The 20394-nt window shown below is 38.1% G+C and overlaps 1 protein-coding gene across 1 annotated transcript in view; it reads left to right on the top strand.

The window, feature by feature from the left end:
- Positions 1-20394, top strand: part of Stap1 (signal transducing adaptor family member 1) — a 42061-nt gene continuing 21667 nt past the window's right edge. The window contains exons 1-4 of the mRNA XM_059274603.1: positions 1-275; positions 11202-11273; positions 15171-15284; positions 18729-18785. Coding sequence (XP_059130586.1) covers positions 156-275; positions 11202-11273; positions 15171-15284; positions 18729-18785 — 363 coding nt within the window. The 5' untranslated portion in view covers positions 1-155. The remainder of the gene's footprint in view (positions 276-11201; positions 11274-15170; positions 15285-18728; positions 18786-20394) is intronic.

Below are 20394 nucleotides of genomic sequence, written 5' to 3' on the forward strand. Positions count from 1 at the left end.
GTGTGTGTGTGTGTCCTGTTGGTGGAAGGGTTGGTGGTTAAAAGCAAGTTGGGACTTCCTCTTTGAACAGTTGCCTTTCCTCTCACAAAACGGAGATTTCATTTTGTCTGAGGCTGGATAGAATTGAAAGCGAACCAAACACCAAAGCCACGGGCATGATGGCTAAGAAGCCCCCAAAACCAGCGCCCCGCAGGATCTTCCAGGAGAGGTTAAAGATCACTGCTCTACCCCTGTACTTTGAAGGGTTTTTATTAGTCAAACGGTCTGATTACCAGGTAAGTCTGTAGATGAGAACTTTAAACCTGAAAGTTTTCACTTAACATAAAACTTACTTCTTAACATTGCAATGTGATGAGGCTTCCTTGTCTCTGTTTGGGTTATACCCTCTTCCTTGAGTGAGAAGAATGACTCTAATTTTGAATAGCTTAAATACAACGCACAGCATATATGTGTGTGTGTGTGTGTGTGTGTGTGTGTACATATATACATATATATGCATGTATAATAAGTTCTCTAATATTTATCCATAATAGGAAAACTCAATGAAATTTCCAAAGGATTCTTCCAAACATCACATAAGATTTTGGTTTTCAAGATAATTTTTTTTAATGATTTCTCAGCAATTAACTACTATGTTTCAGTGGTGATGAACTACATAAAGAGAAGATGACTTTAGGATGACTAATGACGCACTCCTACTCTCAGTCATACTGAAATGAATGGTAAACTTTGATAAAATTGTGAAAATTTGATATTTATTTCATATTGCTTCATTTCACATTCTGAAAATACTGTTCAGGATACTGGCTTTAAAAGAGAGGATTTAGGGTGGTATTATGAATAGTAAATACACTAACTTTGTTTTTTAAAATGTACCTTTACTCTAAGAAAACTCACAAAGTATTCTACATATTTTTAAATGTAAAATTTTAAATTATAGTTATCAAAAAGTATTGCTTTTAAAGTTGTAAGTGTGGACAACGTAAGATTAATTAGAGAAATGAACATGAAATTATGTTACTGAAAAGTAAAGAAGCCCTTGGTGTAGGTAAAATATTATGAAATGTTAATATTGGCTAAAGCTAGCAAAGTTTAAATGGTTACAGAAATAACAATAAGTGTTCAATTGATGATAAGTCAAGGCCTTAGAGAATTCATTAACATCCATGGAAAAATTATGAATGTGAAAATACTATAACAGTATATTCATATTGTGTATACACATGGTAAAGACATTTGCCATTTGATTGCAACTCTTGTAGGTGGTAAACATTTGTCAGTGAATTTGCAAGCTATTTTGGAATTTTTGCTATTGTTGGTGTTATTGATCATACACAGTTTAGCTACATGGTTTTACTTCACCAAAAATGGGGAACAGCTGAAAGTCAATTTCTAGTTGGTAATTTAAATTTGGCCATTCACTGACTGTCTTTCCAGAGTGTCTCTAATAATTGTGTCTGATACCAAGATCTTTCAGATGTTTAAACAAGGCATGTGTGGGTATGGTTAGCAGAAAAAAAATCCACAATTTTAGACTATCAGTAAACTTGATGGTTTTTCCACATAAAACTTGTAACCTTGTGAAAACTACTCCATCATCTCCCCTAGACTCAGTTTATTCAACTTCAAAGAAAAAAAAAGGATACTACTTGCCTAGCATAATATATTATTATTTGCATTGTATTCTTTATTATTTCTGGTATAAGTAAGTATGGTACTGAATCCATTTGTTTTTCAAGCAGCATTGTACACCTTTTATACAACAAACATGAGAAGAGGCTTAGCTTAGTAATAGTTATGATTTCTTATCTAACTCCTACTCTGGTTTTTCTTAGAAAGCATGCTTTAAAACAGAATGAACTATAATCAACTATTTCTCATAAGAGCTGGGGATATAGCTAAGTGGCAGGGCACTTATCTAAGATGTATCAGGCCCTGAGTTCAATTGGAGTACAGAAATATAAATAATTGTGAAGTGTATACATGAGAAAACTAATTTGTTTACCAGTTTGAATTTATAGCCAAGTTCCTTTCCCTTGTGTAGTAAGTGGAAGAGGAACTAGAGAATGGCAACAATGTCAACGTACATGGTGGTTTCAAAGATGAAAATGATAACTATATAGAACACCAACTTCACACTTAAGATTAGATTCATTTTCTTCTGATTTACTTATTTGTTGGCTAACATACTGAAGTCAGTTTGAGGTCTATAAATGAAATTGCTCAAAGGGACACCGTAATGCTCACAAACGTAAATATAGAAGCCATGAGAGGAACACTAAAGGAAATAAGTGGGATTTCCCCACAACTGGCAGCAAATGCCAGGGAGCATTGAGAAGCAAGCTGAGCAGAGAAGGTTACTGACCAGTCAGCTGTGGAGCTAGCTCATGGTGTAAATGACTTGGAGAGGCTATGCGGAACGCTGAGTCCCTGCTGAAAACAAATCCAGAAGACTAAACTAGAGAAAACTAGGTTTAAGAATAAGGTGTTCAATAAAGAAATTACAGGAAAAGAGGTTCTTATTACAAGGTTTTCATTTTAGTTTAGTTTTATTCTTCTCTCATACATTACATTCAACCCACAGTTTCCCCTCCCTTGTCTCTCCACCCCACCTCCCTGTTCCACCAGATCCACACCCCCTCTGTTTCCCCTCAGTAAAGAGCAGGCCTCCCACTGACCTCAAACAAACGCAGCATAACAAGCCTCAGAAAGACCAGGCACATACCATCACATCAAGGAGAAAAAGAGTACCACAAGCAGTTGTTGCAAGCTTTTTAACAGATCACTTTAAAAAGAAAGTAGACTGCCTCACCCCCAGGAATAATGCACCTATGCTTATTTTATTACAATTCTAGAAGGACCCGGAATTTCAGGTCAATAATCTATGAAAAGTATCTTTCAAGGGGAAAGGTATGGGAAGATTTACTTGAACTGTAGCATTAGGATTTTGGATTGACTAAGAAGACGTACTCAATAATTAAAACACAATCAAATACAAAATGCATCACACTTTTTATAAATCAGAACTGGAACTTTAAACATAAGAAAGTTCAGGTACTAGCCCAATGTTCTTTCCATCTGTGATGTACACAGCTTTAAAGAATGTAATATGTCCTCTTAGCCTGAACATGATGATGTGATCATCATAATGTATCAAAGTGTCACTTCTTTGATGGCCCTCACATTTATGAAGCTTTTAGTATTACTTCAATTGTGTCCTGAAATACATTTCTTTATACCAGAAAACTTCAAAATTTTATGATAACATGCCCCTTCCAGAAAAACATTTGGAACATAGATATTCTCTATGACAATATGAACATATGTACCCCCTTTACAAATATTCTATGTAAATTGTTGAATATATGCAAAAGGAATTAAGAAGAAATACATTAATATAAGTAGATATTTGTGGCATGAATCTTAAAAGTTCTTATTAATAAAATCAAACCCGGGGCCAGTTGTTGGGGTGAAATGCTGGATGGTCAGAGAGACAGAACAAGCCACAGCTATCTCACCTTGCCAATTCCTCAGCTGGTCCTGTTTCCTCAGACTGGAAGCCTCTGAGTCCTCATCCAGAATGGGTCTCAGCTGAACTGTGTTGCTCCAAAGCCTGAAAGCTTAACCAGCCAAATGCTTAACCAGCCAAATGCTTAACCAGCCAAATGCTTTTAGTTTCTGGTCCTCACGCCTTATAAACCTTTCTGCTTTCTACCACCACTCCCTGGGATTAAAGGCTGCTTTCTGGGATTAAAGGTGTGAGTCATCATGCCTGGCTGTTTACAATGCAGCCTTGAACTCACAGAGATCCAGAGGGATTTCTGTCTCTGGAATGCTAGGATTAAAAGCGTGTGCTAACATTTTCTAGCCTAAGTATCTTGTGGCTTTTCTGTTCTCTGACCCTAGATAAGTTTATTAGGGTACACAATATTTTGGGGAACACAATACCACCACAGATATTCTCTAAGTTTCCCAATGGATACTCTTGCACGTTTTGGGTATGTGCACCTCATTTTGGAGAAGCATTATATAACATCTTCAGCTATCCAAATGCCTTGTTGTTAGGAAAAAGAGGAGCATTTTGTTGGGGGAGAAGGATAGAGAGAAACTTAAATGGAAATTCCAATGGATTGTATTATAACCTATCTTGTTTAGTTACATTACCGAGAAAAAATTCTGTGGAGACAAGAGATTGGTCAACGTTTATAAAGTGTACAATTCTTTTAAGTGTAATCTGTCTCCTCCTTCGTAAAATGGATGATTAATCTTTTGTAAATGAATTTGTGGAACAAATGGAGGATATGACAGTGGATATATTTTATTGAGGTTTGACTGTGGAGGATATTATGCAAGGGTCTTAATGTCTTGTCACTCCAGTTGTTAAAACAGCTCTTTTGGATAGAAAGTTTGTGCATCTCACAGATAGATATCTGTGGCTCATGGAAGTTTTGTTGACAATTCCTCATCAGCTAAAAAGTATGGATTTTATTGTGAGGCATGTGACAAAATGTTGCCTCTCAAACTCAAGTTCTAATTCCATTTGACAGTAGCTTCCAGATATTACAGATGCCGTTTTAGGTAGACATTTCATCATGAACTCAACAATAAGCTTAGCAGACTTTCACAATCTTTGAGTATAATGAGACAATGACCTTAAATTCTAACTACAAAGTAATCGGTGGTTACGAAGCAAGGGATAAATTAGAAATCTCACTTCAGCACCTCTAGTCCAGAGATTTAATACAGATTAAAATGCAAGAAACTATGTGCTAAATGCATTCCATCCAGAGATATGGCCATCAAAAGTAATTTTGAAAATATTCAAACATCTATACAAATAAAAATACATATCTAGAAAGAGACTAATTGTTTAGTATTAGTCAAGTTATACTGAGATCCGTGTGGTCTTACCAGAAACTAATTCGGGTTTCTGACTTTCTCTCTACATACTAAACAGAAGCTACCTCTGTCTTTGGGTTTGTGACTGTGGCTGAAGCTCATGGGTCGTACTGCTATTTCCAACCTTATTTTTCCTCCAACAACATTTGTACTCAAGTCAGTGCCTTTATATTTGGTTCGTATTCTATCCAATAACTTCTCCTTAATTGTGTCTATCAATTTATAGGATTGCTCACCCTTTAACTCCTGTTTATGCCCTGGCGAATTCTACCCAATTAATACCATTCTGTGGTGTTGGGCCATCTCTGTAATTTTTCTCAGGAGCACAAATAGACACTCACAAGTGCATACTGAGGAATCTTGATAATCTTTGTCTTTTTAAAATGATGCTAGCCTTTTTTTTTTCTTCTGAAGGCCAGTTAGGAAAATGAACAGAGTGATAGAGCGACTTCTAGTGTTTTCTCCAAGACTATCTTGGGTTAGACTTGATTTTAGAGGCTCCTTATCTGTTAAGCATCACTAATGGTTATGTTCCCTAAACGATGCACCTACATTTCAACTGCTTGTATAGCACTCTCTCTCATTGCTGTCCTAGGTCCAAAACACAGAATAGCTTTGACCTATTCCCTTCATTACAGAGGCTTACTGAAAACTCCCCCCAGCGCCCCCAAAAAGAGTATGGTAAACCAAATAAGCCAGATCCTCAGACATAACTCTTTTTGATAATTCATTGCAGGTCAAGTCTGTGTTAGTTCAGTCTTTTTCAACAGTGTCAAAGACTACTCAGTACCAACAGTTTTACATAACTCCCAACTGATTGAGGGGCCAGTCTATATTAACAACTCCTGAAGTGAAATTTCTCCCTGAAGTTTCTAAAACATCTACCAATGTAAGAAAGTAACTTATGGACCCAAGAGATGGCTCAGTGGCAAAGGGCACTTGCCATCAAGACTGCTTAACCTAGTTTGAGTCAAAAACCCACATGGTAGGAGGGAATGGACTCCATCCACCAAGTTGTCCTCTGACCCCAACACAAGCTCTATGGTATATACGTGCATACACACACACACACACACACACACACACACACACACACACACACTAAAGAAAGAAAGAAGGAAGGAGATGTTTTATAATTAAAAAGGGTACGTTCAGGAGTGATTTTGTACAGGAATGACAATTTATTTGATTATTCTGTTCTTTAAGATAACCTGTCCTTCTCATCCACAGTTTCATTGGAATATACCTACTTAGGCATATCTTTAAACCATATCATCATTCTCTCAGATGACAATATAAATCACTAAATTTAAAAAAAAAAAAAAAAAAAAAAGCATTACTGGCTGGAGAGATGGCTCGGTGGTTAAGAGCGCCCCTCACTGGACCCACATGGCTCATAACTGTTACTCCAGTTCTGGGGATCTGATGTTCTCTTCTGGCATTGAAGCACCAAACACATAGGAGGTACAAAGACACACATGTGGGCAAAACACCCATACATATACTATTTGTTTATTTTGGTTTTTATTTGATTGTTAGTTTGTTTTTGTGACAAGATCTCTTTGTGTAGCCCTGATTGTCCTGGAACTCACTCAGTAGACCATGCAGGCCTGAAATTCAGAGATCCACCTGCCTCTGCCTCCAGAATGCTGCCATTAAAGACATGCAACACCACCACTTGGCAACATATATACAATTTTCAAAAGCTTTACACGGGTAATGAAAAATGCAAAGTATCTGTCCACACTGTGAATATCAAAGCAATGTGTTGTTTTGTTGTTGTTCAAGTGGTGAAGACTTGGTAACATTTGCTACATTCCAGCTCCTATGTCCTTTTATGCGTTATTATCACACCAAATCTTCAACAGCTCTATGAAGTAAGAGTAACTATCTACTTCTATGCTCTATCTCCAAACAGTGAAATGTCACACAGCATACACAATGATAACTGTTAGTTGGTGGTTCTAAAAATATTCACAAACACCGGGTGGTCGTGGAGCACACCTTTAATCCCAGCACTCAGGAGGCAGAAGCAGGTAGCTCTCTATGAGTTCAAAGCCAGCCTGATCACCAGAGTGAGTTCCAAGCCAGCCAGGACTACATAGAGAAACCCTGTCTTGAAAAGCAAAAAACAAAACCAAACAAAATTCACAAACCAATATGTCATCACTGCTATCTATCTCCAAAATAAACAAATCACTATGTGTGGAGCCAGACCAACCCAAGACTTTCTTGGAGGTTCTGATTCAAGAAAAAAAAAGAACTTTAATTCTGTGTCCTTGTCTAGGAATGGACTTGGCAAAATTGGTCTAGGGCTGGAGTCCATGCCTCAGAGGAGTCAACGTTGTAGTTTCTGGGGACACGACTCTTCCCTGTTGGCTGTGGTTATCAGTGTTTAGGCATCTGTGTCTAAGGTATCCCATAGTCTCTTTGCCAACATTGTCTAATTTAGCTCTCTGCTGGCCTTGGCCATTTTCCCTGTACAAATAATATATAAGATGCCATAGTTTTTAATAAACTTGCTTGGCATACGTCATCAGCTCATGCATGACCTCCTGGTTCCAGCTACTGCTTTTGTCTCCTTTACTTCTTATCTGCTCCATTTCTCATCCCCCGTCTTCCCTCTTTACACCTTGCCATGTAGGACCCTTATTTCTGCTGGTTTGCATCATCCCTGTATGAAGTTCCACGAGCGGCCATCCCACTCTCTTCCCCCAACTTTAAATGTTTATGATCTTCCTCTGTGATTTTTCTTCTCCTAAGTTTAAAACCAGACAGGCCCAGGAATTACATAACTAAGGATCTTACTTACTTTTATTACTGATAAAGTCTACCAATGTGTGGGTTTGGTAGTAGGCCTAGGGAGCTAACAATCCATTCTAGAGTGAGCTACCTTGAGTCACTGACTCAGCCTGAAAACCTAAGCCTACACTTCTTTTTTTTTTAATTTTATAATTTTATTTTATTTTACAATATAATTTAATTCTACATATCAGCCACGGATTCCCTTGTTCTCCCCCCTCCCGCCCGCCTCCCCTTACCCCCAGCCCAGCCCCTATTCCCATCTCCTCCAGGGCAAAGACTCCCCCGAGGACAGAGATCAACCAGGTAGACTCAGTCCAGGCAGGTCCAGTCCCCTCCTCCCAGGCTGAGCCAAGCGACCCTGCATAAGCCCCAGGTTTCAAACAGCCAACTTAAGCACTGAGCACACTTCTTAAAGCGCCTTTGCTACCTGGCAGGAAATGGAGCAGAACACCCACTATCTCCAAGGAGCCAAGGCTGAGAGAGGACCGGAAGGGGTGAGCTAAGCATCCTGCCTCCCAACCTCACCCGTTTGATATTCAGTCCTACTCAGTCCAGAGATCAGTCATTCTGGAAGCGTTCATTAGTGAAGACTAAATGGAGGAGCATAAAAAAGTGGCAAGGCCAAAAAATGGCTATTGTCATGACAAGAAACATGGTGTCCTCTATGAACAGGAGGAAAGACATTTCTGATGGGGTCAGAATTAAGGTTTGTTTGCTTACTAATCTACTTGACTCTAAGATGCGTCAGCCATTGGCACACATGGGGCCTTTAGATTTCAGGAACCTCTCCCTCTGTTTTGTAATCACCTTTTTGGAAGGATCTTTTGACTGACCCCTTAGTTGCATCCATAGGCCGATTACAGGTTGTAGTCAGCTCTCAGTTGTGGGTTCACTGGAGTGGAAAGATCACCTACCGTGGGCAAAGTACCTCATCCCAAGTTCCAACTCTATGATTGGGGTAGATTGCTGTAGTAATACTATCATTTTATTTAAACTTGACCATATGTACATACCACTGAGATATAACTTTTATCTTTTTTCCCCACAAATAAGGTGAATCTATTTCTCTACCTTTTGAATTTTGACCATGTCATGTAATGTGCCTAGGTAAATATGACAAATGCAGAAATTATATTAATAATATGCTTGTTAAGGATAGAGAGGTGGCTCAGTGGTTAAGAGGATTTACTACTCTTGCAGAGGAACTGGAATCGGTTCCTAGCATCCACATGGTAGCTCACAACCACCTTTCACTCCAGATCCAGGAGATCAGACCCTCTTCTGGCCTCTGTGGACTCCTGAACACATGACATAAACTCATTAGGTGTGATTTCAAGCGCATGCACAGAGAGAGAGAGAGAGAGAGAGAGAGAGAGAGAGAGAGAGAGAGAGAGAGAGAGAGAGAAAGAGAATTTAAAAATGAACAAGTATGTTTGCACATTGGGCCTTACTCTCTCTTATAGAAAATGCTTTGGATGTTTTGTTTTTGCAATTTAATTTTAATTATGTGTATGTGTGGGTATGCTCAACATGAATCCTGGAAACTGAGTCATGTCTTCTAGAAGAACAATAGCATTTTTTGTTGTTGTTGTTGTTGTTTTCTAGATAGGGTTTCTCATGTAGCCATGGCTGTCCTGGAACTCACTCTGTAGACCAGGCTGGCCTCAAACTCAGAGATCTGCTTACCTCTGTCTCTGGAGTGCTGGGATTAAAAGCATGTGCCATCATCCAGCCAGTAAGCATTCTTACCCACTGTACTTCTCTCAAGCCCATTTTCTTAATGTTTATGAAAATATTTGAATGAAGTTTGGGCATGGTATAGTTGGGAGACAGAGGCAGGTAGATCTCTGTGAGTGCAAGACCAGCCTGCAGCATGGTCTGTGTAGTGAGTCCCAGGACAGCAGTAGCTACATAGTAGGCCTTGTCTCAAAAAAAAAAAAAAAAAAAATGAATGAAGCCTCGGCTAACTGAAATGGGACTCTGACTAGGTTATTCAAATTTTTTTACATTTAGAACGTTATGTGTATAGAACTCATGGTAATGTGAATGTGTTAATAATTAAATATTCACTTCATGGATGAAATTCTGTCTTCAAACTTCAACTATGATGCATTAAATCTTTTTTATCATCAATTTTTTATATTACTTGATCTATGTAAAAAATAAATACTGCTCCACAAGCCCACACTGAAAGTCACACTCTCTGCTAAGTGCTTTAACTGTTTTTACTCACTCATGCAGTCCTTTCATCTGTTCTAGAAGGCAGGTGCGTCCATGGCCTAAGGTAACCTCTTAAGTGACCCTGTCACTCATTTGAACTTCCGCTAGAATTGAATAAAAAGTCTTAAGTTAATGATAAGAATTGCACAAGTCAAACATTATACTAAAATAAACTTGAAAAGGATTTAATCAAGAATTAACTGCAGGGCTGAAGAAATGACTCAGTGGTTAAGCACACTAGCTGTTTTTCCAGAGGACTTGGTTCAATTCCCAGAACCCAAATGGTATGGTTCACAACTGTCTATAAGACAACTTCCAGGGGGTTAAGGATGCCAGACACACATATGATGCTAATAAAATACATGCAGGGGTGAAAATGCTCATACATATAAAATAAAATAAATATATCTAATTTTTTTTTATTTTTTTGGTTTTTTGAGACAGGGTTTCTCTGTGTAGCTTTGCTCCTTTCCTGGAACTCACTCTGTAGCCCAGGCTGGCCTTGAACTCACAGAGATCCACCTGGCTCTGCCTCCTGAGTGCTGGGATTAAAGGCATATATCTAATTTTTTTTTTAAAGTATCAACTGCAAAATAAAGCATTAAAATGTGGATGAACTTTGTTTAAGAATGCCATATCATGATAACATGTATGGTAATGTAAAAGAATTGAGGGTCAAAAGATTCGGTGGATAGCCAGGTGCGATGGTGCACACCTTTAATCCCAAAACTCGGGAGGCAGAGGCGGGCAGACCTCTGTGAGTTCAACGCCAACATGGTCTCCATAACAAGTTCCAGTCCAGCCAGAGATTTTTAGTAAGACCTTGCCTTAGAAAAAAGAAAGAAAAGAAAAGAAAGGAAAGGAAGAAAGGGTATGTGTGTCTGTGTGTCTGTGTGTGTGTGTGTGTCTGTGTGTCTGTGTGTGTGTGTAAGTGGGTCAGTGGTTAAGAGTACTTCCTGCTCTTCCAAAGGACCTGGGTTCAGTACCAAGCGCCCATATCAGGCAGTTTACAACCTCCTATAACTCTAGTTCCCATGGATTCATCATCCTCTTCTGGCCTCCTTTGTCTCTGCTCACAAGTGCTCTCAGGAGCACACACACACACACACACACACACACACACACACACACACCAAGTAAATAAATAACTTTTAATATTAGGCAAAATGTGAAGGATAAAGAATAACTATATAGTATACAATTACAAAAGATAAAACAGAAAATTAAAAAGTTGAATATGCACTTACAAAATGATGTTTGTGATTTCTTTCCCACAGGAGTACAAACACTATTGGACAGAGTTGAGAGGAACCACACTCTTCTTTTATACCGACAAAAAAAGTACAATAGTGAGTAGCTTGACATGTTTACCTGGTTCAGCTTTTCAATGGACCATTGGTGTGTAATCTATTATCCATTTTTTCCTATCACCCCAAAATAAAGGTGTTAAAAAAATGTAACTCTGAGGGGTCTACCAATTACGATGGGATCGGGGTGACAATTCCCTAAACAACTCAGAAGGTATTAACTCATATTTTTAACTTTTTGTTCTTATTTTCCTGACCTAGATAATAAAAAGTTACCTTAAAAGTAGAAATTTTAGATTCTTGGGCATAAACTGCTTAATGCAAATGATAACTCCCATTTCTTGTAATCTTAGCACACTAGGGAATGCATCCATTATCTGAAAGGAACAAGATGATTCCCATAGCATCAGAAAATATGATGTAGCAATTTAATTTTCCTAGACAAAACATACCCTCTAATAGCAGACTCCTAAGAGCTATAGTGTGAGAAAAATGATAAAGTGATTCTTCAATTAATTCTTTGCAGACTAAGCTTTTTAGTGTATATTCCAACTTTCTAGTGGCACCAGGAAAGCAAAACCCCTGGCCTAAACGTGTGTGATTTACAGTAACCAAGTTCACTTATTACTTCAAGAGGCAGTGCAACGTGGTGATTGAGATCCTGGTATGCCCAGAAAGATTGCCTAGTTTTTTAATGCTGGCCCTGTCCTTGTTAACTGGGATCTTGAGATAATTACCTAACCTCTCTGTGACTCCTTGCATAAAAAGGGACATGGTAGAAAAACAGATGACATCTCAAATTGGGCAGTTCAAAGAATGTTTAATTAAGTTCTTATAAATATTCAAAGCAGTGGGCAGAATAGAAAGAAGTCACAAACAGTGCTCTGAAGCTAAAAATAGAGCTGTATCACCACATGAAAGGAAAGAGTGGGAGGGTTTGTACTTAAGGGAAGCATGACGTTTGATTGAGGGAGCAGCTAGACAGGGTGATAAACATTATCCTCACTCTGACCTCCTGCTGAAGGTCCCCAATGGTCCAACTCAACATGAAGTCAAACAGTATGGCAAACTCTGATGTCATTTACATCCTCCTGGTGCAGGGTTGGGAGGACAAAGATACAACTGAATCTGTGGGAGCAAATAACAAAGAAGCACACAGGACCTCTCCAATACTCCCATTTTTCAAATCTCTGTATTTAGGATGAAATTCATAGTCATCTATCTCATAAGGCTATAAAAATAATCAAATGAGATGGGACATAAAAGGACTTCAGTCAGTAGACTGCACACAGTAAGCACTCAGATTGTTTACATATATGTATATTTGCTTTCTGGTTTTTATCATTATGTCTGGTTTTTGATCAAGGCCTTCTGTGAAGGCTGTCCGCTTAACTCATGATCCTCCTGCCTCAGTCTCCTGAGTGCTGAGATTGCAAGCATGCACACCACTGGCCACCACTTCATCCCTATTTATAAATGGAAACTGTCAAGTTTAAGGATTAAGAAATTGTGCACAATCATACTTACCTGGCAGGGTTGATACCATCATCAAGAAGGTGGTTTTCCAAGGGGAAGCCTTCTCCATTTTTTTCGAGATTTGCTAATCCCTGAAATTTCCCCAAATGTGCCAAATGTGGGGAATTGACTGCGTAATGTGTTAGTAGAATACTGAGTTCACATTTTCCCCTAAAATAATTTGATACACACACACACACACACACACACACACACACACACACACTTATGAAATGATACAAGATTATACAGCTAGTAAAGGGGGGTAACCCAGGTGTGGCTTGTGAGCTGGTGGTCTTTTTTAGGGCACTGTGTCACAAAGAGGTCACAACAAAAGACTGTCAAGTTGTCCACCTACCAATTTTGTTAAAAGAGGATGAAAACTTTTGAGGAAGTTTTTTTGGGGATACTCTCAGTAGAAACAGTGGGAGGACCAGCTGAGAACTTCAGGCATTTGTATGGCCCACAGCATGGAACAACTTAAAGCTGCTTTTACATATCTTAAAAAAAAAAAAAAAAAAAAAAGGGTAAGAGGAAGCCACATCAATAGGTCACTGAATTTGTTTAGTGCTTTTCTGGAGAAAAGAGTTCAGGACCAATGGACAGGAAATACCTAGAAAAAAAATGGGACTCAGTACAAGGAACACTTAGCAAGGCTGTTTCAGAAGTGTGAGTTCACTGTTTTTACAGATGCTCAACTGAGGCTTGAGCATAACACAGGGAGCAGACCCAAACATCTGGGCTAGACAGATGACCTTTAAGGCTCTTTACAGCCTACAATCAAAACTAGAAGATATGACTTCCCTTTCTGTAATTGGTGTATCGGTTAAAGCAGAACTCACTGAGTCTGATCCACCTGAGTCCACCATACACAGATGTGTTTAATTTCTGGTTTTGTACCCTTATGTTTATCCTTCTATTTTAAATTTTTCTTTGTTCTTTGAAAATAAATAGGAAAAACGAAGCTTAGCCTCAACCTCATCAATATGGAAATTGCTCTGGAAAACTATTTGTCTGTTTTTATGCCCTACATTATCCAGGAAAGTTAAAAGAGATGCATAAGATATTATACTAGCACAGCTGAGAAAAACTAAAGGGAGAAAAAAAGAAGTGAAGAATGGGCTAATTTGTCAAAAAAAAAAAAAAACAACTAAAAAACAAACCATAAAACCCCTATCACATGAGGTCTTTCTAATAGTAGAGGACAATGTTGGCCTGTTGTATACAGAGCAATTGCTCAAAATGTTTTTGTTGCACCTGAAAATCAGAAATTTCTTAATAGTTACTTATAGCCTGTGGTGTTTGATGAATGTGATGAAGGGTGACTTTCTAAAATAAAGTTTACATATAAAAATAGGTATATAAACTCATAAACATAACTTGTGTAAAGATGTACAGCACTCATTTGAGAAAATATTTAATATTGTTTACTATAACTTTTTTATATAACAATAATTCTTTTTTTGTATAGACATTTGATTCGATATGTATGAGTACAATGCTTTACTTGATTTTTGTTAAACAGTTCCTTTGATGAATTAGACATTTTGTTTTGAAAAAGTATTTTGCAACAACCATCACCCATGGACAAGGAAGCAACTTTAGATATAATGGACTAATGAAATTTCATCTGGGTTATTAACATTTTTTTCTATTATTTTCTATAGTTTAGACAGAAGGCCAGAAAGTCAGTAGACCTTGAGGTAAATTTGACCTATGACTTGATTTTATATGTTACCTGAACAAATCATTTTATCTTTATTTTTTTTTTTACATTTTCAAAAATCTATAAAGAGAAAGCAAAAACAGAAAAATATGTAATGGAGAATTATACACACCCAGGGTATTTATTATTAGAAGGGCTGCCTTTGGGAAAAGCAACAAGCCAATAACATACACATTCATTTTTAAATGGTTTACTAATTTCCATAGTGTAAACACTCCTGTCATGACTGATCCAGCCTATCAAGGTTGAATGATAGCCTGGAGTATGAAGAAATGCAGAGCAGCACTGTTGCATGGTATTTATGCCACACAGAATAAAGACGTAAATAATGTTGAGGGCGTAGACAGTAAAATATTGCAATATAATTAGAAAATAATGAAACTTGAATTTTGACTATATTATAAATTTTATTTTAATGTAATAGTTTATTTACTGGTATGTTAATATAATTAAGTTTTAGTAATAATTATGTTAACCAAATGCAAAATTCTCAAAAATTTAAAATTGTCTTTGCAGATTTGTATGGGTCAAGTCCAGCACACCACCACAAAACACATTTTCACATACTTTTTGGGGAAACCAGGTTATCATGCAAAGTGCAAATATGTTTAAAGACTATTATTTCCCTTCATGCTAGAACAAATTTATCTTACCCAGGAAGTAACTTAACTTAACTATGCTTTCCTTTATCTTTGCAGTATGTTGGCAAGTTAGACATAATAGACCTTGTATGCCTTACTGACCAAAATTCACCTGAAAAGAGTTGTGCAAAATTCACTCTTGTTTTGCCTAAAGAGGAAGTGCAACTGAAGGTGAGTGAAAAGTGGCAATTTGTAGAGTGTAAAGCTTATAATAGCCTTTACCTTTTAACATCCTGTGGTTGGAATGAAGAGGAATTAGGGGGGGGAGGCAAGTCTTAATACTACGCTAGTATTGCCTGCCCTTTGCCAAGGACTACCGTGTTCTGAGTTACATTTTAGAAGAGCACATTCACTTGTTTAGTATCTAAGCACAATGAAACCTTAGACATCTGTCCTCTGACGACGTCAAGCATCCCACCTGGTGTTTGTCAAGGTTGTCCCTGAATCAGCCTAGAGAGCTAAGAAAAATTGCCTAACAATGACACTCATAACACAGAGAACAACTTGGAGTTGGTAAAGACAATATTGGAGAGGTTCCTAGGAAGTTGCTGGTTGACATTGAGCATCGCGGTGTTTAGAACGAATCTGCATTTAAGCAAGCTCTCTGTAGAGCTCTTGGACACAGAGGTGAAGACTAAGTCGGCAGAGTGAGGAGGCAGGCAGAGTGAGGAGGCAGGCAGAGTGAGGAGTAAGATATCTGCTGAGGCAGACATTCGCTACGTTATGCACTAGCTGTGTATCACAGGCCAGTCACTTAACCTCTTTTGTTTCTTGAATTATAATAAGTAAGTCTTTGCTCAAATGTAAACCTCTCACTGTGGCCCACCTGGAACATGTCATCAAAATTGTAACCTTGTCTACCTAGCCTGTTGTGGTCCAATTGAGGATGACTCCATGGGCTCCTGTTTGAATGCTTGGTCCCTAGTTGGTGAACTTCCTGAAAAGGATAGAACAATTAGGAGATGTGGCCTGGTTGGAGGAGGTGTGTCACTGAGGGTGGGCCTTGATTTCAAAAGTCCACACCAGGGCCAGGCCCAATCCTCCCCACCACCCCCTGTCTGTCTGCTTCCCGCTGTGATGGTCATAATCCCTCTTAACCTGTAAGTGAATCCCCAGTTAAATGCTTTCTCTTTTATAAAAGTTGCCCTGGTCATGATGTCTCTACAATAACAGAACAGTAACTAAGACAGCTGCCCTTTCAGCCCATTATCAGTTTGTCTTACTTCTACACTTTATTTTTTCTGTTTGTTTCCTTCCAACAATATCAAATGCACTATTACTTATTTATTCTTCCATGCTGTATTTCTTTCTTTTCTCTTTCTTTCTTTCTTTCTTTCTTTCTTTCTTTCTTTCTTTCTTTCTTTCTTTCCTTTCTTTCTTTCTTTCTTTCTTTCTTTCTTTCTTTCTTTCTTTCTTTCTTCCTTCTCCCTTCCTTCCTTTCTTTCTTTCTTTCTTTCTTTCTTTCTTTTTTTTTTTTCTGAGACAGGATTTCTCTGTGTAACAGCCCTGGCTGTCCTGGAACTCACATGTAGACCAGGTTGACCTCGAACTCAGAGATCTTCCTGTCTCTGTCTCCCTAGTGCGGGGATTAAAGGCATGCACCAACATTGCCCAGCCCTTGCTATATTTCAAACTCCACAAGAACAAGGATCTTCATTTTGTTCCCAATACCTACACTTAACAATACACAACTTTTATCTTTTAATTGAACTGATGCATAAAATGACATTAAAATTATATTTTGCTGAATTACCTTAAAGGTTGTCAAAGGACAAAAACCACTTCATATAAAGGTCTTAAATTAGTTTTATAGTCTACTCAAGAACCGAGTGTGTTTTATTCTATAGAATAAAATATTACAGTTGGCTGAAAAGAAGAAATTTATTTCATAGACAGAGAACGCTAAAACAAATTTAAAACCAGTAATAAAAGTAATTGCTCATTTCAAACGTTTCCATGGTAGGCAGAAATAGAAGGACAAATGATAGAAAAATAACTAATTGATTGTCAACAGGTTACTTCAGGTTACTTTTTTTTTGGAAATAAAGGGGACAAATTGAAACTGGTCTCTATGGGAAATGTGGCTGTTATGTTTCTTTCCTGATTTCTCAAGAAGGCCAGATAACAATTTAGTTTTGCTTTAGTGGTGTGGAACATTAGCACAAGTGGCTCCATTTTTATTTCTAGTGTGGACCGTGCAGGACCTCAGTGCAGAAACCTAGAAACAATAGCCACCTATACTATTTCTTAGACACAATTGAGCAGGTAATACCTGTGAAGCGCTTAGCACAGCAGCTAGCACTGTAAGTGCGCAAAAGAAATTGGCTGGTATTATTATTATTAGCAATCAAAGCAGTAGCCTTTGAAGATAAGAACTGGATTTTTTTTACATTGGTTTCCCCAAATTTCAAGCAAGCCAATGGAGAGAGTAGGCATTAAGTCACATATTGTAGAAGTAAATTCACTAACATTTCATTTTTTAAGTTAAGCATAAATTTGTACAATTGTACTTGTTTAGTAAGCAAATAATTTAAAGGTATATATTTCAGTTTTGTTTAAAAAGTTTTCTACATGTGCATATGGTTTTTGTGTGTAAATGCATGTACATGTGTGCCATAGTGCATGTGTTGCACAGTGAGTGTGTGGAGGCTCAAGGACAGTCTTGAGTCCTCATCTTCTGCCTTATTTGTGACCGGGTCTCTTTGTTGTCCAATGTTGGGCAATGCCAGGTTAGCTGGAGAGAGCTTCTAGAGATTCTCCTCTTCCTACCTCCTATCTTGCCATAGGCACACTTCCATTATGTGTCTCACTGTGCCCAACTTTATGTGACTTCCGGGGATTTGAACTCAGGTCTCAACACTTGGGTAGCAAGTGCTTTAATTCATTGAGCCACCCCACCCCCAATCATTTCTACTTCTGTTTAATTAAAAAAAGGTGGGACTGAAAGATTTCATGATAAACATGTTAATAATTCTAAGCAAAAGGAAAGTGAATTATTATTTCTCCTTGCAGCTGATTTTATGTAGATTAAACTTTTCAAATGTTCTTATTTAACAAAGTGCCCGAACAGAAGAATATGCATTTTTTGCCAGTCTTACTAGTTTTTTTCTCTTTTTTGCATCTATATGTGTGTGGTATATGTGCATGTGTGCACGTTTATTTGGATGTGCGTGGGTATACATGTGTGTGTAGGTGCACATGCATATGTGTATACGGGGTAGCCAGAAGTTAACAGCATGTATTTTCTCATTCACTTCCATCTTACACACTGAGACAACACCTCTCACATGGACCTGTAGCATCCCAATTTGGCTAACCCAGCTAGCCAGCTTGCTCTAGAGATCCTCTGACTTTACCTCTCTGGCACAGAGATTACAGTTGGGCTGCCATGCCCACTTGTCATTTTACTTGGGTTCCAGAGGTCCAAACTCTGGTCTTCACACTTGGGTGACATACGCTTCCCCCAAAGAGCCATCTCCTTCGCCTGCAACCTTGTGAGCTTTTCATGGTGCACCTACCTTGTCCTATCATCATGTGAAGTTCTTGTTACTTAAAGTTAGTACAGATCAGTCACTAATTATGTATTTTCTGCTTTGCTTTTGTTTCCATCTTTAGACAGAAAACACAGAAAGTGGGGAAGAATGGAGGGGCTTCATTCTTACAGTAACAGAGGTAAGAAGGTCATCCCTTTCTTTTGTTGAACAAGGTCTCAATAGCCCAAGCTGGCCTCAAACTTATGATATGCCTGTCTCAACCTCCCGAGAGATGAGATTACCACGGTGAGTCACCATTCCCAGCAGAAGATCATTTCAACCTGTTGATTCATTTATTTACTAAATAGTTGCTATCATCACTACCATTACGGACATTAAAGTGTCTGAGTATATAGGAACTAGAAAAGGCAGGTAGAAATCCATGCTTTTGATTCTGAACATTACATTTTTATCAGGTGGGTTGAGAAGCTAAAGACACCGAATAAACACACAAGTCCATTTCATCTTGAGATAACCGTTCTGAAGTGATGCAGGTGAGCAGGGATGAGGAAGAACTACTGTTGTCATTTTATCTTTTTGGCTGTAAGCCTTAGGCTTCACGGCTAAGCCCTACCATCTTACCTTTTTAACATGGAGGTGCTTTGTATATACTGACATTTGTCATTTTCATAGTTTTATTATAAAATAATCTCCAACAATTTTCTCTTAAATTTATAAAATGCTGTGCTGCACTGGTTTTGTGAATGAAATAGACAACATGAAAGAAAGAACCCATCCAAATGAAAATTCACCTTTAAACACTTACTGCGTTCGTCTTAAAACAAAAGGATGCTTATCTGCTCAATGGCAGCATCTTACCAGAGGCAAATAGTCAGACCCATTGCTTAGAGTCAACTACTGGGGCAAGATAAAGTACCATTAATTTGAATAAAGCCACAGCAGGAACTGTCTTCAAAACATGAGATGCTTTGATAACCAGCACCTTGTTCTTTAAAACTTTTCGAGAAAATGAAAAGTTTCCAGGTTGGGCTCAAATGCCTGTTCCACCCAAGTGAGTTTCTGAATAAAGTCTTTGCAGTCATAAAAATAAGCTGGACTCTTTACCAAGACATTGGGTGCTGATTCTTCATATCACCCTTTTACAGGTAAAATGGGTGCAGGGTCAACAGCCAGATAGGGTGACCCTCTGAGGCTTGAAAGGAGACTTTTAAACAGGTGAAGGACATACTCGTGGGGTTGGAGAAGAGACTGTTAGAATTGTGCTTCTTTCTACCTCTGTTACAGAAAGGTCCCACAGGCTGCCACTGAGTGTCTATAAGTACTCCAAGGGCATGTGGCTGGCATAACACTGAACCCACTGGAAAAGTCTTGGCACCCTTTTGTGATGGCACCCCTTTGTGATACATGAATACTACTTGAAGTTTTGGCCATTTCATTTATATTTTTCCGTGATTAAAGACAGAAAGCAATGATTTTTAATTCAAACATTGGCATAGGATATAAAATGCATTTCATAGGAATTTTCAAATTAAGATACTTGGTCTATTATTTTATACTCTATAAACATTTGGGACACAGTATCCAATCACTGCATGTGAATAAATCATTTGTAAAAATATTCCACTGTATGGACTATTCCTCCAAGAACATAATGAGGCACTAGACTGGGGTATGCAAACAATTCAGTAGGACATATTTGGGGGACTCAATCAAAAACACACTTCTAGAAAAGGTAGTCCCAACAAAACTAACTACCGTGTAATATTTTTAGACCTTTATTAGAAGTG

The sequence above is a fragment of the Peromyscus eremicus genome, chromosome 10 (genome assembly GCF_949786415.1).
Source record: "Peromyscus eremicus chromosome 10, PerEre_H2_v1, whole genome shotgun sequence".
NCBI classification, from domain to species: Eukaryota; Metazoa; Chordata; class Mammalia; order Rodentia; family Cricetidae; genus Peromyscus; species Peromyscus eremicus.